Source organism: Pteropus alecto, unplaced genomic scaffold (genome assembly GCF_000325575.1).
Source record: "Pteropus alecto unplaced genomic scaffold, ASM32557v1 scaffold95, whole genome shotgun sequence".
In the NCBI taxonomy this organism is placed as follows: Eukaryota; Metazoa; Chordata; class Mammalia; order Chiroptera; family Pteropodidae; genus Pteropus; species Pteropus alecto.
In genome coordinates, this window is record NW_006441071.1 from 17,987,471 (window position 1) to 18,006,116 (window position 18,646).

The 18,646-nt window shown below is 35.4% G+C and overlaps 1 protein-coding gene across 6 annotated transcripts in view; it reads right to left on the reverse strand.

The window, feature by feature from the left end:
* The window catches only part of TRPM3 (transient receptor potential cation channel subfamily M member 3), a 497,328-nt gene that overhangs the window by 121,716 nt on the left and 356,966 nt on the right, over positions 1 to 18,646 (reverse strand). For all 6 annotated transcript variants that reach the window (XM_006918420.2, XM_006918432.2, XM_006918428.2 and 3 more), the window contains one exon: positions 4,991 to 5,063. In XM_006918420.2, the coding sequence (XP_006918482.1) occupies positions 4,991 to 5,063 (73 nt within the window). The remainder of the gene's footprint in view (positions 1 to 4,990; positions 5,064 to 18,646) is intronic.

Genomic DNA, 18,646 nt, shown 5'->3' on the forward strand with positions numbered 1-18,646 from the left:
AAATATTAAAAGCTATTTGAAGAAATAATGATGGAAAACTTCCCTCATTTAGTGAAGGAAATACACATACTACTGCAGGAAGCTCAGAGAGTCTACCACAAAAAAATAAACCCAAAGAGGCCCACACAAAGACACATCATAATTAAAATGCCATAAACATAAAAATGGAAATGGAAATTATAAAAGAGAACCAGTAGGAAATGAAGAACACATGATCTGGGTGAGAAGTATATTAAATGGAATAAACAGAGTGAATAAAGAAGAGGATCTAATGACCTACATAGTAGATAGGGAAGCCAAGACTATAATAATAGTTTAAGAAGCCTATGGAACACTATTACATGTAAAAATAGCTGTATCATAGAGGTACTGGAAGGAAAACAAGACATTAAAGAGCTATTCAAAAAACTAATGATGGAAAACTTTCTTAACCTGGTGAGAAAATAGACATACAAGCCCAGGAACCACAGAGAATCCCAAACAAGATGAACTCAAAGAGGCCCACACCAAGACACATCATAATTAAAATGTCAAAAGTTAAAGACAAAGAAAAAATCTTAAAAGCAGCAAGAGAAAAGCAGTTATCTACAAGGGAGTTCCCATAAGACTATTAGCGGATTTCTCATAGAAACTTTGCAGGCTAGAGGCATTGGTATAAAACATTCAAAGTGATGAAAAGCAAGGGCCTACAATCAAGATTATTCTATCCAGCAAGGCTATCATTTAGAACCAAAGGACAGATAAAGATCTTCCCAGAAAAGAAGAAGATAAAGAAGTTCATCAACATTAAACCAGTATTACAAGAAATATTTGAGGGACTTCTTTAAGAAGAAGAAAAAAATAAAAAAATATGAATAATAAAGTTGCAGTAACTACATATTTAGCAACAATTAGTTTAAATGTAAATGGATTAAATGCTCCAATCAAAAGACATAAGATGGTTGAATGAAAAAGAAAACAAGACCCTTACATAAGCTGCCTACAAGAGACTCACTTCAGATTGAAAGATACACATAGACTGAAAGTAAAGGGATGGAAAAAGATATTTCAGGAAAAGGGAAATAAAAATAAAAAAGCTGAGGTAATAATACTTATACCAGATAAAATAGACTTTAAAACAAAGACTATCACAAGAGACAAAGAAGGACCCAGTAATCCTACCTCTGGGTATTTATCCGAAGAAACCCAAAACATTACTTTGAAGGGACATGTGAATCTATATATTCATTGCAGCATTATTTACAATAGCCAAGGTATGGAGGCATGTCCATCATGAGGATGAATGGATGAAGAAGAAGGGGTATACTACCCAGCCATAAGAAAGAATGAAATCTTGCCATATACGACAACCTGGATTGACCTAGAGGGTATTGTGTAGAGTGGAGTAAGTCAGATAAAAACAAATGTCATATGATTTCACTTATATGTGGAGTCTAGGGAAGAGGATAACGAACAAACAAAACAGAAACAAGCTCATAAATACAGAGAACATTTTAATGGTTGCTGGATTAGGGGTGGAGTAGGGGATAGATGAAAGCAGGAGGATTAAGAGGTACAGATTGGTAGTTAAAAAATAGTAATGAGTATTTTAAGTATAGCATAGGGATATACAGTAGTATTGTAATAACTATGTGTGGTGTCAGATGGGTGCTGAATTTATCAGGGTGATCATTTCATAAGTTATATAAATATCTAATTACTGCATTGTACATCTGAAACTAATATAATACTATGTCAACTGTAATTGAAAAAATAAAAAAAAATATAAATAAGTTGTCTTCCTCCACTTAAGCATCTATAAGCAGTTAATTAGTTTATTAATTACTGATAACATTATGTCTGAAGAACTAAAATATATGAAATAAAATGGTAGAAACCAGGTAATTTTATCAAAAATGACCATACAATTCCTTAGGGAAATTTCATTTCCTACAAATTATTTTGTTAGTTCTACATTCATACATCTCTTGCTTAGATTCCCCAATGGTATTTCTAATCATTTCTTAGATGAATAGTGGTAAGCTATTATCCATGCCTATGTGACTCACACGGATACTTTATATTAAGTACTGCCTGAGCATGTTATAATACTTTGATTATATATGTACCTGACCTTTACAGTTAATTCCATAAGGTGCTTTCTCTGTTTCTGTCATTTTGACATGAAGGAAGCACAGAATTTTCTTGACTGTAGTCTGCCTCCTGTTCAGATCTATAATACATGACAACATAACTTTCTTATTTTTTTCTTACCACTTAAAAAACCCCTGAAATCTACACTTTATTCAGATTTATTAAGTTTCAACCTAATACTTTCTTGTTTTTCTGCTTGGGGATCCCATCCAGGAAACTGCATTACATTTGGTCATCATGCTTCCTATAGGCTGTGACAATTTCTCAGATTACCCTTGTTTTTGATGACCTTGACAGTTTTGTGGAGAAACATATTGTTTTGCACTCTCTTTTTGCTTTTTAAAAATGCTTTCCAGAAAAAGAAGTGAGAAGTTTACTGTCTCCCTATGCTGTGAAGAACTTCTTTACCAATGAAGATTAAACCCAAAGGAAAAAAAATCTCATTTAGGGAGGACAGCAATCATCACATATTACACTTTAGTGCCTGTATAGGAATTAGAGTGTGCATCTATATAATTTGACTTCCAAGGTGTACAAGAAATGATGAAAAAAATTGGGAGCAATTTTATCCACAGAAAGGGTCAAGGGACTACATAACAATAACTTCTGCTATGAGCAGATGTTTTCTGGCTTTATTGAGCCTGGAGCAAGAGATTTGTGCTGCTGTATGAGAGATACCAATAGGATGAGGTGAATGAAAGAACAGGTTGAAAAGCATCTGATATTTTATTAAGGTAAGTTTAGGGTCTTTTCTAGTGGAAGTCTGCTCTGGTTGCTATGATTTAGGCAAGGCCTGGCTGAGAGATGGAGGCGGTCATAGGACTAGGTGACCTTCCTAGATTCTTGAGTATTTTTCCCATAGTACCTTTCAAGGTGTCTAAAGTCCAGAAGTATTAATGATGTCAGACCTTTTCTTAGTTAGGTAGCCTGAGTTAGCAAATAAAAATATAGGACTCCCAGTTAAGTTTGAATTTTGGATAAATAATGAACAATGAATTTTGGATAAATAAGTATATCTCATGCAATATTTGGGACATGCTTATGTTAAAAATTTGTTTATCTGAACATTTAATGTCCTGTATTTCATCTGGCAACTCACTCTGTGCCATTTTCTTGGGTTCTCCTGGGTGTGTGTGGTGGGGGTAGGCAGAGAACAGAAAAGGAAGAGAAGAGTGTATAATCTTTAGCTTCAGACCACCACTCTTGGAGAGTGGTTACCTAAATGTGAAGAACAAATGCGACATCACCTATTCTCAAAAGCCATCCCAAGTCAGTGTTTGAAGAAACTATGGGCCTCTTAGATGTCTGTAGCAATATTCACTTTGTTTCCTTCTTTCTCTCTTAATTTTTGAACAGCTACTCAATGTTTGTATCATATAAACAATATCCTTTAATATGTACAAATCCTGAAAAATAATCAAACCCAGTGGGATCAGAAACAAGAGGCAGCAAAGGTATGTTTTCCATTTAGCCACTTGGTTTCCGATCTGCCTTCTCCCCCACCCACCACGGGCTCTGGACTTATGGACCAGTGGTCAGTTTCACAACTCTCTCCTCCTCCTCCAATCTACCTGTCTCAGATGATGAAGAGACTAAAAATTGTACTATATAAAGATTCTTCATGCATTAGATAATTGAAAACTAAGTATAACTGTATAAATTTAAGTGTTAAACAATGTTATGTGCCCAGGCATAACAAAAAATACATAGGAAGAATAATTTAATAAACTAAAGAATTTGAAACTGATATACATATGCTCTTGGCCTCCAAGGAAGTCAGCAAAAGTAGTATGCTTGATATACTTCAAAATACAACTGGGTCAAAATCAGAGAGCATTTAAAAGCCTTCACAAAACAGAGTTGACACACCATAAGCTTTTAATGGCATGAATTTCCATTAGCATTAACTGCTGAATAAATGAAGTTCATTACAGTGATTAGAAATGTTAATTTCTTAGAGAAATCATAATTTCCTTTAATCTTCTATGACAATGTTTTTAAATAGGTTATGACCTATTAGTGGCTCATAAAGTCAATTAGGGGGACATAATCAGCATCAAAGAGAATAGAAAATATCCAATCTCATTATATACAGTCAACATAAACATTACGTCACACACCTTAATTTCAGTTTTTTAAATATTTATGTATAACTACTTGGTTATAATATAAAATGTATTTTATATGGTCTGTCATGAACAAAACAATCAGAAAACAACTATTCTATATAACAACAGATAAAGTCTAAGATTGATTCAAATGTGAAGCACAATTTTAAGTCATAAATTGGTGATAGAGAAAAATATTTACAATAGAAGATACAATGGTTAATATATTTTAACCAATAATTGGGCCACTTTTCCATTTATTATGAGTTTGACTCTTGGTGATAGATGTGACAATTCATTTCTTATTATCAATGGGTTAGGGATGACTTGGTGATTATCTGTCTATCTTTTATCTATCTATCTATCTATCTATCTGTTTATCAATCAATCATCTGTGACATATTAAGTGTTTTTTTGAAAGCAGACAGGGTACTAAATAATAAATAACCTCAGTAACAGTGTCTTACGTATTACAATAACCTTTTATTTTATATATTTTAAAGATTCAATGGACATGGCTGAATTTGTGGTATATTTAACCTTTATGAAACTGAGTCACTCTATAAAAGCTCCATTATGAGAAAATTTAATAGCACTAATGGTGTTTTACAGGAGAGGTCCTCATGTTACCAATAATTGGCTATGTCATGGTATCATTCTGAGTTATATCCACTACTAGGAGACATAAGATTGCTGTGTTAATCCATTTAGATTATTTTTGCACTCTCAAGACACAGAAACTTTCTTACCTTTGAGCAAAGCTGTCAGGATAGCTAAATCAATGTCCTGGTGTCCTTCCGATCCCATCCTAAATACTGTAATCTGCAATTTGAGACAAGGTGACCATTAGCAATGCATTTTCCTCCCAAGAGGAAATAAAACAATGAGACCATACATGAACGCAGACTATTTTAATATCTATAAGGTAGATTCTTAACCACGGGGAACACATACATAGCAAGAATTCAATTAGAGGGCTCTGCAGTTCATTAGAGGGAGATGCCTCAGTGGCCTCCTAACGGAGACCATCTTATATAGTTGCATTGATTATGGCTACAATGAGCAGAAGCCAGAGACCAGGGGAAATGTCCTCTTCTATCCTGTCAGTTTTAAAATTAAAACTTGCCAGATTTACAAAAATGTGTAAACCATAATGCAAACTATGAGATGAGAAATTAGTGTTTAAAAAATAGCTAGATAGCATCCCCTTCAATAAATGGCCCCACTATGTGTGTATACGTATGTGTGTGGCGTTTGTGTGTGTACGTGTGTGTATATACATGTGTGCAATATAGTCATTCCTACACTTACTATGTCAGCAATAGTTACTCAAGTGTTTCAACATTATGATGCCTCTAGATCCTCCAGTCCTCTCAGTAACCTTGAAAGCTCTTGAGAACAATTTAGCAGTGCATCCAGGTTGTAAGAAGGGAAAAGCAGACAACACAATTAATGTTTCCTTTTGCTAATCCAGGAGAGAAAGTATTCTTTGGGGACAAATAATGGGGAGGAGAGTAAAGAGATAACAGTGAAGGATTAATACCCGTTGGGTTAATACAAAGTCCCAAAATAAGGCTTAAGAATAATGAAGGTTTTTTTTTTTCTTCTGAGTCAGAGGGAATCTACTTGAGGAAGCCAAAAGATTATTTGAATATCTACGTTGAATTACTATTGTACTCAACTGCTTTCAGCTTCAAGTTTCTGTCTAGATAGAAAAATAGTAGTGCTTGCCTATTTCCAACTACATAGGAAATAAACTTTACAGGATTTGCTAATACGTAATTCTAAGTTTTGCCACTAGAATGGAGAGAATGGACACATAGAATCATAGACGGTTATACTATCAGTTGCCTTAGAAATCTTCTAGTCTTCTACTACCTAGAGATGAAGAAACTTGCTTAAGGTCAACAACTAGTTAGAAAGACAGTGGTGATTGGAACTCAATAGCTCTCACCTTTTGTCTTGTGCCTTAAGCATTGGGAAGAAGTGAAGGGAAGGAACAAGAACATATGAGCACCTGACGTGTAAGCTTAACTCTTTTGTGTCTGTTTGTATCCCGGGGTGACTGTACAGCGGAGATTGCAAGTTGAAATGCCTTCATAGGTGTCTGAACTCAAAAATGGGAAAAATATGGGGAGTCAGACAAAATCCATCTATGTACTGTGTTTGGATCATGGACCACAGCTGTGACCTCTGGTAAGGACTGTCAGGTTGAGGTGTGCCCTAACTCCATTAGATTTGCACAGAAAACTGCTTCTGTTACAACCATAGGTTTGGCCAAAGTGCTATTTAGAACATTGTCCCAAACAGCTGCTGATGCCTCAGCAGAATCCACTTGGGAGATGAGAGGCAGCTCTTATCTGCTCTGAGTTCAGGAAGAGGTGACTGAGTTGGGAAGAAAATTTGAGGTTCACTGGATTAAGAACCAGGGGGTAGAAGTGAAATTTTGGCTCTTTATGTTAACTCTTTCAGCAAGGGCTGGCTATGGTCTGAAAGACATTATATACTTAGCTGGTAGCGAGACAAGGAAAATCAGGGTAATGTTCAAGCTCACTGTTTTAGAAGAATTCAGAAATTAGTTTTCAAACAGAATTCCTTAAACATCTGATCTACTTGTTCTGCAGATGCCTAAATTTTGCTGCCTAATAAGAGATCACATTTCAGATACAAATAATTCTGAGGCAGCAAACAAATAAATTAATTTTACCCTGAACTATAAGATTATCAGCCTTTCCTAGGAGCAGATTTGAAGAGGGGGAAAGGAATCTCTATAGTGTAGGGTTTCTAAAGGATTTTGGCGTGAGATAGTGGAGACATGGATATATGTGCTGTTGTTTGTCAAGGAGCCTAAAATGGAATCATGTGCCATAATTTTGCAGTTTTTCTGGACAACTGATGTGGACGAAATGGCTGCTCACCTGTTCATACCCACATCCTGATGCGCTTAGATTGAAGAACCCAAGGATCGAAGAAAGAGGGAAGGAAAGCACCAAGGAAAAGCTGAAGGATCCAAAGTCAAAATTTATTTCATAATTTTGCCTTGATATGACCTTATATATGTGTTCATCACTACTCTAAAACTTTTTAATTTGAAATTAAAAATTTTTAAATGTGAATCACACAATGTATATGTCTGCCTCAGGGGAAAAAATGTCAAACAAGAAGACCAGAGTTATCGTCTCTTACCATTCTCCAGTGTCGGCAGAGATGCAGAAAATCAGGTATTTTAAAATATTCTTTTAAATCGAATAGTAATTTTTTGATTAAATCAAATAGTCATTTTAAGCATGAAAGGTTGATGTAAAATTCCTTGGTTTTGATGTTATTATTCTTTTACAGCACTAGATTTCATTTGCTAATGTTTTATTTAGGATCTTTGCAACTATGTAAGTAAGGGTGATACATGTCACAATCTTGCCTGGTACTAGAGTTGCACTGACTTTTCACTGTGAATTGGGAAGCTTTCTTTACGTAGTTATGCCTCAGATTCTTAACCACATAACAAAGGAATTTGGCTTCTGGCGTATTTAGGAGGACGTTTTCAAACTGGCAAGGAAGCATTTTTAGGGATAGATAGCTGATTATTTTTATAAATTTTTCAAGTTATCAATCAATTTAGATTCTCTGCCTCTCCTAGATTCAGTCTCATATATTTTTAGATAATAAAACATTTCATGTAGATTTTCAAATACTATTTTATTGTACATAAAATTCTCTTATTATTTAAATAATATCCTTTGTATCTAGAATTATACAGCAATATGTTTATTCCTCTTTATTTTTACTTGATCAAATCATGGTCATTCCTAAGAATCAGGTTTTCATTTTATTGATCAATATTATTATTTACAATTTAAAGTTATTATTCTCTGCTTTTATCATTATTCATTTATTATATTTTGCTTCCACAGCTGTTCTTTTCTTAGAATTGTAAGTTGACTTTTTGGTCAATTTATTTTTATTCTTTTTTTTTCTAGTACAAGCATTTAAAATTATGTATCTCCCATGTTTTATATGTATGATGTCATTTTCACTCATTTTAAGTATACGTAATTTATTTTCTCTTATTCTTTAATATTAGAGTGTATATGTATATTTGTAACATCTGCAAATGTGCTATTTTGTTTGATAAAAGTATACATTTTTGGTATATATATAGAGAGAGATTATGCTTACTAATTTTTTATTCAAATACTCTACATATTTATTTATTTCTGAGAGGAATATTAAAATCTCCTATTATGATTATATAGTTCACAATTATTCCTTGAAAGTAAACAGTCTTTGCTTTGTATGTTTTGAAGCTTTTTATGAGTGTATAAATGTTCGTGACAATCTACTCTTGGTGGATTGCACTTTTTTATCAACATATAATATCTCCCTTTCCTATTTAATGCTGTTACTTTATATTGTATTTTGTTTTATATTAACACTGTAATCTCTACACATACTTTTATGGGAGTTTAGGATTTGTCTGGTGATTTGTCACTTTTCTGTGGTCATTTTGTTTTAGTGTATATTTTGTAAATAGCAAGGCTACTTTTTTTTTTTTCTAAAACTGAATCAGAGTCTCTGTCTTAAAGGCAGAAAAGAATCCAGTTACATTTAATATGATTACTGATTTTTTTGGTATCACTTCTTCCAACTTTTTTTATGTTTTTTATTTTCTAGATTTTCTTATCATTTCCCTTCTACAACTCTCTTTTCCTTTAAAAGTGTCATATTTGCCTAGATAATATATGCACATAGCAAAAAAAAATCCCAACAGTATAAAGATATATATGGTAAAAATTAAGTCTATCACATCTATCTCTAGTTTTCCAACACCCCTCAATGAAAGCAACCAGTATTAACAGTTTTACATATGTTCACATATAAATAGAAATGTACATATGTCTTTTCTTTTTACACAAATGGAGCAAACTTTACTCACTATTCTATACCTTGCTTTTTTCACTTGAAAATCTATCTTGGAGACCATTCCATTGAGCCATGAAGAGATATGCATCATGATTTGTTGACTGCCTAAAGTTTCTTTGTATGCATGTACTGTGATTTATTTAACCAGCCTCTACTGATGAACATTTAGTTTGTTCCCAATCTTTGTCATTATAAACAGCATTGAAGGCTGAGTATACCTGTAGAATAAAATTTGTAAATATGAAAATTCTTAGCCCAGTTACTCTGAGAAAAGTTCTTCCGTTCATTATTCTGATTCCCTTCTAGGGCCTCTCCTATTTCTTGTTTTTTTTTTTAAATTTATTTTATTTTATTTTGTTCCTGTATGGCAACTGAAATAACTTTTAACTTCGCAGTATATATTTTTCTCCTATAATGATTTAGAAACTCTAGTTTCTACACCCACTTTTAATATTCCAGAAATTACTCAAAATTTTTGTCTCTTAACATGGTATCCTTTTTTGTCTCCCTTCATGCTGAGCATTGAGAAGGATTTGTTTAAAACAAACAAACAAACAAACAAACAAACAAATTTGTCATTTTTGCCTTTTTTTTTGTCATTTGAGGGGCAAAAAGGGAGATAGGCACATACACTTATTCTATCAAATCTCACCAATGTAAATTTTAATAGAAAAATGTTAAATTAGGTAGAAGTTTTAAGTTATTTCATAGGTCATGTAGTAAATAAAACCTGATTTTCTTTTCTTATAAAATTGGTATTTTCAACATGTGCCCTAAAAGTAACTCCCGGATTTGTATGACATGATTGGTTATTTTGTGAAAATGCTATAGAATACAGGGAAATTAATGTTTTCTTCGAGATCCAAAAGAACAAACTTTAAACATTTTGTAAAAAAAAAATCTCAACTTACCCCAAAATTCGGTTTAACATTCTATATCTTCAGCTCCCTTGTGAACAAATTGCTTTAGCCTGGATGAAATTCTGATTCTCACCCTGAAGGGAAGCTAAATCTTTCAAAATGATGCAATTTCCCTATTCTCCACTCCTTTGACCTATAGGCCATGTAGATTAAACCATAGTATATAAAAAGACTCAAAGCAGGAATATAGTGCAGAAAAATGAAAAAAAAAACAAACTCAGAAGTATGGAAATGATTTGGGAAAAGTAATTTTATGTTTGCAGATGATTTGGTTCATTTTCTGGACAACAGCCAGTATATTTGCTGCCTACCTCTCTTTCCCCTCTCCCCCACCCCGCCCCGCCCCGCAAATACAGTATATATGTGGCTGTATTAATCACAGACTTCCCATGACTTCTAAAGCCTAGCATGTCCTGTAGTTGATAAGATGAGGATATAGAAAAAAGTATTGGGAAAACTAAACTGACTCCTCTTTAAGGTGCTTATTAATTAGCTTAACTTGTGATTCATATTTATGTCACAGTGAGCAATGAATCTATGAAAACAGACATGGAGATTGAAGTGAGCTTTTGAAAATAAAAATAACCATGATATTAAACCGAAAAACATCTGTAAGCTGCAAGCACAATTTGGCTCAATCTATCAAAAATAGAAAGGAACATTCCACAATCATTTCATGCTGTGTTCGATATGTAAGAGATGATATCTGTGTTTGACAAATTGTTTATAACATGTCTGAGTATTTTAGAGAAATACCATAGCTACACAATAGATAATCAGCAAAGTCTTATGATTTTTTAAGAATTTAGAAAAGTTCACCTATAATAACATTACCTAAAAGATTTAAAGACATTAAATATGCTATATCTAGAACTTCCTTAAAAGAAACATTTCTAAAATATTCCCTATTTATTGATTCAATTTTTAAATAAGACCTAGAGATATGTTTCTTGAGGGTAGGAGCAGGGAGAGAGGAGAGAATCAGACCCAGAGGTGATTCAATCATCACAATGCAATGACTTTTAAAAATCACCAGGTTAGCAGAGTATTTCTCTGATGAATCATTAATATTCTAAATAATTTGAAATAATCAAGCGATTAATAGAAAAAGCAAAAATCCATGTTCATCACACTATAGAATGATACAAGACCCCTGGTAGGGCTGTAACCAGGAATCGTGGTTGGTAATAAAAGGCCTTTAAGCAGGTAGTCTTCAGTTTTCACTTCCACAGAGTCAAAAGTCACTTAGTACAGGGAAGAGAACAATGTAACTTGAAGAATAGACTACTATGCACCTAAAACATACGTCTATTTGATTTCTAGCACTTGAGAAAAATGAACTCTGTTTGGTTGACAAAATTCTCCAAGTTAATGTTTTTATGAAGTACTGTATTAAGTGTATAGCTCACTTAATCAATACCTCCATCATTGGACATTTACACTGACTAAATATTTGATATAAATAACGATGCGATGAACATCTTTGCATGTAAATCCTGCTCTGTACTTAGCATTCTGTCCTTAGCATAGATTCCCAGAAGTCTGGCCCTCTTGTCACAAATTGCCTCATAGCTAGAAATGAGTATTTTAGCATATAAAAGTTAGTTAAAATAAAAGGAAGCTTGTGTTGTTCTTGGACCAGATTTGCTGTAACGACCTCCAACCCTATTAGTGAAAATGTTGGTGAGAAGGAGGCAGCTCTTATAAAGTTGCTTGTACCAAAATTAAAATGGAAAACATAGGTACATGCATATGCTGACAGTGCAGCCTTCACACCTGGAGGCAGAGGAGCTATGAGCAGGATCAGTTCTTGTCCTCTCTCTATTCATACCATTACCAACCACCAGGATGAGTTTAGGCTCTTGTTTTTTGGAAAAGGAGTCTTGAAAAACAGATTGACCTCATGCATTTCTCCCAGTTTCACTTTCTTGATTTTTATGTTAGCCCTCTGAATGCTGTATGGATCCTAGGGCAGTGGGCAGTGCTGGCTTAAGTAACTGGATGGTGCAATTTGAAATCATTTGGTGAATGTGAGCTTTGGATACTTTTTTTTTTTTTTAATGCATGCAAGTCATGTCACAGTAAGGAAATTGTTAAATATGCATCAGGAACTCAACCCAGGCTCCCTGGATCCATGACTGATATATCCTTTATAGTCTAAAGAGCACTTTGTGATCCTAAGGTGACTCATAGGAGGGACAGAGAAAAGCAGCCCAGCTAATTTTCCAATGAGGGTGAAAAATAGGAATAGGCTAAGCTCCTCATCTACTAATTCTTTAGAAAAATTTCAGCAATGCTTTCTGGGGGTTGGAACTAGATGACAACCTATCTTCTACTATCTTTGCTTTCAGTTCTTTTCCTGACAATTGATATTATCTCTTTAGTTTATTATATAACTGCATGGTGTACCTCACTGGATGCCAATGACAGATGCCAGAGTCCAGCAATAATATTTCTAGACTTCTTTATAAACCCTAAGGACTTGGCTAGCAGAATTGAGAATATTAGTCATCTACTGTCTTGTCAGCCAACCAGATGGGTAAAAATTCAATTTGACCTAAGGTAATATTTTCCATCTCAGGAAGGACATTACTGGGTTCATGTTCATTCTCTTATACATTTTTTAAAATAAGTAGATATCTCTCTGAGGAGAATATGCAGGGCTACAGATGGTTCTTATAGGCCAACACCATATGGGCTTATTAGGTTGTAACAATTTTTAGTAAGGTTTTGTTTGGTGGTTTTATCTTATTTTTTTTTTTTTCATCATCACAGGATAAAACTATCTTTTTCTGACTTCCTGGCATAATTATCAAGATATCACATACTTCTTCAGCCCAACTGCTCCTTTGTGATCTCTCCAGGTGGAAAGTTCCCAAGAAGGCACCATAAAGTGCTGCAGAGACAGTATCTTGCCTTTCTTCTCAAGCCAGTCCGGTTTCCCTGCTGACAATCTTGACAGTTTCCAAGATTGGTAGACTAGATGGCCTTGGTACACTGCTCTGAGAAACTGCTTACCAGGAGGTCATTACCAGTTGTTGCTGGAATGATTTCATCTTTCTCCTTAGGCAGGCAACCCTGAGTCTGAGCCAGCAAGAGAGCCATTAAAAGTGGGGATAATAACATTTTGGATTCTCTTCTCGCCATAGGAAAAGATACATTTTCTTCTCCTTCCCTTCTTGTCCAAGCAGAAGGAACACCAGGAATCTTGAAAACAGAGCATGCAAGCTCACTAGGGATGGGGGAAAGTGCTTTTTTCTAGGCTGGATTTCTGTACCTTTCCCGGTAGAGCAGTGGATGAGAGCTGTTAAACACTACTCACTTCAGAACCTGTGAAAGATTCTGCTATGGAGGGTCAGGGGAAATGTTTTAGAGGAAAATGCCCATTTCAGCCTGTGTGAATACTTTCAGATTCCTGGGATTTCTTTGTACAGCTGACAGAATGAGGTTTGTTTCACATGGCAGATGTCCTAAATCAAAAGGATCTTGGCCTAATCACTTCACTTTTCTGAATCTTGGTTTTACCATCTACAAAAAAATAATAATAAATAACTGACTTGGTGATCACAGGGACTCTTTTGACCTCTAGAGGTCAGAGAATTTCTTTCTTCATGCTCAAAATGGCAGAAAATCAGATTTAAGGGTATCCAATAGGTTCAGCTTCCTATCTGATACATTAACTATATCCCTGTTGCTTCCTCAACAACACCCTTAAGAAGGGACCTTGATTTTTGTGGGTGGTACCATATAAAAATTTTGTTTCCATTTGCTGTTTTGTTTAGTCTGTTCAATAGCCTCGGGCAAATTACCATATTTTTAATTGGATATAATTAACATATAACATTGTTTAAGTTTAAAGTACATTTGATTTGATTTGATACATTTATATATCACAATATGATTCCCACTCCAAAGTGAATTAACCTTATGGTCCAGCAATCCAACTTCTGAGTATAAATCCAAAGGAAATGAAAACAGGATATTTAAAAAGATATCTGCACTCTCATGTTTATTGTGGTATTATTCATAATAGCCAAGATATGGAAAAACTGAAGTGTCCATCAACAGATGAATAGATAAAGAAGATGTGGTATATATACACAATGGAATATTATTCGGCTGTGAGAAAGAAAGAAATCCTGCCATCTGTGACAACGTGGTTGGACCTTAAGGGCACTACGCTAAATGACGTAAGTCAGACAAAGGCAAATATCATATGATACCACTTATGAGTGGAATCAAAAAAGCCGAACTTATAGAAACAAATTACCATGTTTTAAATATTCCCTTCTTACATTACTGGACTATGGCATCATAATCTCTGTTCCATGCCATGCATACTATATTGTTGATACTGAGCCCATTATACACCCAGCTCTTATGCTTATGAAATTAGTTAAGTGGCATGTGACAATGCTTCCTCTGTTCATAAAAATCTGTCACTCCCAGGTTTCCAGATTTATTATACCCCAATTAATCGGTGCCCCTGGCCTAGGGCAAAGCCATAATCCATCACCATGAATACTGGTCTAACCCCTGAGTTCCCATCTTCCACGGCCATCACAGCCTTCCAGATACGAGATACATTTTGTGCTCTGACTCAGGACAGATTATTTACAGAATACAAGCTTTAGAATCATACACACTCAGAAGTGAATCATGCCAATATTAGGCTTTAGGTGTTACTGTACCTCTCTGAGCCTCGGATTCTTTCGTCTAAAGGATTATCACAAAGCTTTATGTGGGATCATCTTTTTAAATCATATGGCACAGTTTCTAGTATCTGGCATGAGCACAATAATTGTTAATTCCCTTCCTGTTCATTTACTACCCTTGGCATGCATGTTCTCTAGGCTGGCTCTCTCTCCCATTGTGGTGGCTTTGCTCTGTCTTCTCTCTGCTTGTATGTCTTGCTCCTGAAGCTCTGCCTGGCTGTCTGCCCCTTATCCTACCAGGCACAGTTCAAGCATCACCTCCTGTAAGCCCATCTCAGTTCTAATTATCTTTAACCTTGGTTAAGTGTCTGTCCTCAGTATTTCCTTTAACATATGTGCATATACCTCTATCGCAGTACTGACACTATACCACACACAATATCAATGCCAATGACAGCAATATTGCTAAGGTTGCTTATTGTGTATTTATGATATATCAAATACTGTGCAACACTTCATAAACGACTTCAGCTCAAACCATAAAAATCTATCAGTTAGTTATTGTTTTTATTTCTATTTTACAGTTGGTGAACTTGAAGCAAGAGATGTTAGATACCATATGGAAGGCCATGCAGTCAGGAAGGCATTTAGACTCAGATAGCCTGGCTCAAGGGTTTGCTTGTCTCTTGTTTGCTTGTCCACCTCCTTCAATAGTCTTTGATTTCTTGGAGGGCATGGACATCTCTTCCATCTCTACATCCCTGTTACCCAGCAGTGTGCTTGGCACATTGTGGGTGCTCAATGAATGTTTGTGGAATGAATCTTTCATTCTGAGTTCCAATTTGGCCTGTAGTTTTCAGATGAGGATTGTGTATGACAAAGACTCTCCCCTTGAGCACTGGGATTTGATTTGGGGCTTTTCTCCACTAGGCTTTGATTTTGGGCTTCCCTGTTCATCTTTACATTGCCTATGACTTAGCACGAATCTTGCTAAGTCAGTTTATTGAGAACCCTCCACCCTATGTATCTATTACCCTTGATATCTGAACAAATTCCTCATTCTCCACCATTCTCCACATGATGTCTGAACACCCTGGCCTGCCTTTAGCAAGAATCATGTTAGGTCAGTTTAGCAAGAATAATCCTGCCCTCTTAGAGATTTCCATCCACTGACACCTCCCCCACTTCACACCTTGGCCATAAATACCCACTTTTCATTGTTCTGTTCAGAGTTGAGCCCAATGTCTCTCCCTTACTGCAAACCCATTACAGTAGTCCCTTGAATAAAAGTTTCCTTGCCATCTTTAATAAGTGTCAGAATACATTTTTAGTTAACATATCTGAGACTGAGCTGTCCTCATGGGGCTTAGGAAGGGAGGGACTGAAGTCTTAGATGCTCCCTGGCTGGGTTCAGGTGCTTGTGTATCTCTGCATTAGTTCCCAACTAGAGACCAGTCAGGTTTCCACCTAAGATCCATTCCCAGTCTCACAGTAAAGACAGGACAGGCTCAGGGCTAGAATCCGAGGTGTGTCTGGTATTTTCGCTGTATTTCTAGACATGCATCTTTGCCACAGACATCTCTGCCCCATGATAAATAAAAGAGGGGCATTATAAAGGACATAATAAAATAAGGAAAAATGAATAACAGAATTAAAAAGACTCTATTTAAAATGTGTGAAGATTCATGGTGATATTGTGCGAATAACTCATTTTATTTTGTGGCTTGTCCCTAAGCATTTGTGGGTTCATCAAGGAGAACACTTGGGCTCTCTTTCTGCTCCCAGTGTAGTGTGTTTCAAAATAAGAAATCAACTCCTGGGGCAAATTATAATCATCTAGAAAAAATGCTAACTACTTTGGACCACCTCTGCCTCATCTACTCATCACTGCACAGACCATTATGAAGGCTAGCTAAGATTTGTAAGTACTATAGAAATGGGAGTAACTGAGAGAACTTTGTCAACGGAAAAGTAAAACCAGCTTAAATATATTAAGTCTGCCAAAGTCAGTTGATTCATCAATGGAAAAATGAAACTAAAAAAATAGGAAAACTCCAAACTTTCAACCAGTTATTGTATCATTTTTATAGCAAAATTGCCTATGGCCAATTAGTTAGGCAGTAAAAATGTTTGCAGCACAAATGCTTTCAGCAAAGAGGCTACAGAACCATTCCAAGGGCACTCAGATTCTAAAGGGTTAAAACTCACTTCATTTGTAGCTTTGCAGGCTAGTCATAAGCAAAATAGATACTGCCATTTGGTCAAGAATGTTCTCATGTAGTCATAAGAACCACTATTAAATTACCAGTCTGATCATTTCTCGGCCTTTTAGCTAAGATAAAGTGTAAATAACTAGCCTGAAAAGGGGTAAAGAAAAAAAAAAACTTTGGGCTGCTTTGTAAATGTGTGCCCTGACCCATGTTTGCAGGACATATTGAACCAATGCCAGGGCATCCTGGAGTATTAGTCTGACCGAAGATAACCTTAAATTTTGTGTGTTTGAGTTAATATATTTGAAAGCATTTGCAAATAAGGATGCACAATTATATTGTTATCTTAAACAATGGCAAAAAAAAAAAAAGAAAGAAAGAGAGAGGGGGAAAATCACAAAGACCATTAACTAGAAATCCTCTTCTGCCTTTAAGTTTGTGTGCCTGCCAGGGGCTGCTTTCCTGTTCTTGCTCCTGTGTGCCTGGCTGTCACTCCCTCACACAGAGAAAAATCCCTGGTTTATTTACACAATGCCCAGCCTGAAGATGCTGCCTTCGTTTCTCTTTTTTTCAGTTTTTGATTTCAATTTGTGCTTTCCCCACAGTTCTTTTCTAGGGTCACTCGAGAAGAATAAGAAGCAAGAGCCCTCTTTGTTACATGACAAGGATGGAAATTCAAAGGGAAACAAAAAACATCCCCAGTAGATTTTGACTGTAACCGGTTTTCCCTGTTACCATTTTTCCCCTTAAACTAGTCTGAGGAATTAAAAATGAAACTTCATTTTTCTGGCCTGACAATGGAAGAACATGACATTTGTTAAATGGTAAAAGGAAGTATGAGTCTACAGCCAGACTGTCATATTGTATCAACTACAATGAGCCTTATTTTTGAAAAGTTTTCCATTCTTTCAAGCTCAGATTTACAGAAAGAGCAATTGAGTTTATCAGTTCTATTGTTTCTCCCTAAGGCCAAGTAATCCCTTTCTCCTCCTTGAGCCAGTTCAGACACACAGCCCTTTATCTTCCCATTGAATAGCTGAGTTTATCTTCACAGTTGCATTTTGTACAAACTGTTATTGCTAACTGCTCCAGGGTAAAAACTCTTTACAAAAAATTGCAGGTTAAGATTTGAGGATTATTAAGTTTTTTTTTTTTTTCTTTAGAATGAGTAGGAGGGATAGCTTTTCTTCTAAACAGAGCAATTCTTTTCCCTCTCTTAGGATTGCTTTACTGTTCCAAGTCATATGTTCCATGTCACATGTACATATGTCCCATGCAAAAACATTTGGGGAGAAACGGAGATTCAAATATGATCAAAACGAGGAAGCTGTAATGAAGGCCACAAGAAAATTCTAACTAGGAAAAGAATATAGGGGCTAAAAACACAAAGGTTATTTCTGGCTGGTGCAATACTTTGTGAAGGCCAGAATTTGATTTAAAATTTGTGTGGTTGTTAGAATTTCAATAGAGAAGTATGGTGGTAAGGGGGAACAGAAAGAAAATGGTAAGAGAAAATGAGAAAAGTGAACATTAAAAACATTATGTACAAATATTCAACTTGGCTGGAGCATAGGGTAAAAGGAAGGTAACTTATAAAGGAAGGTTAGAGCCAAGCTGTGAATGATCTTCAGTGTTAAGAAATTCGGACATAATTCACTACATACTTGGTAGGCCTTGTACCAAGCATTATATATATATTA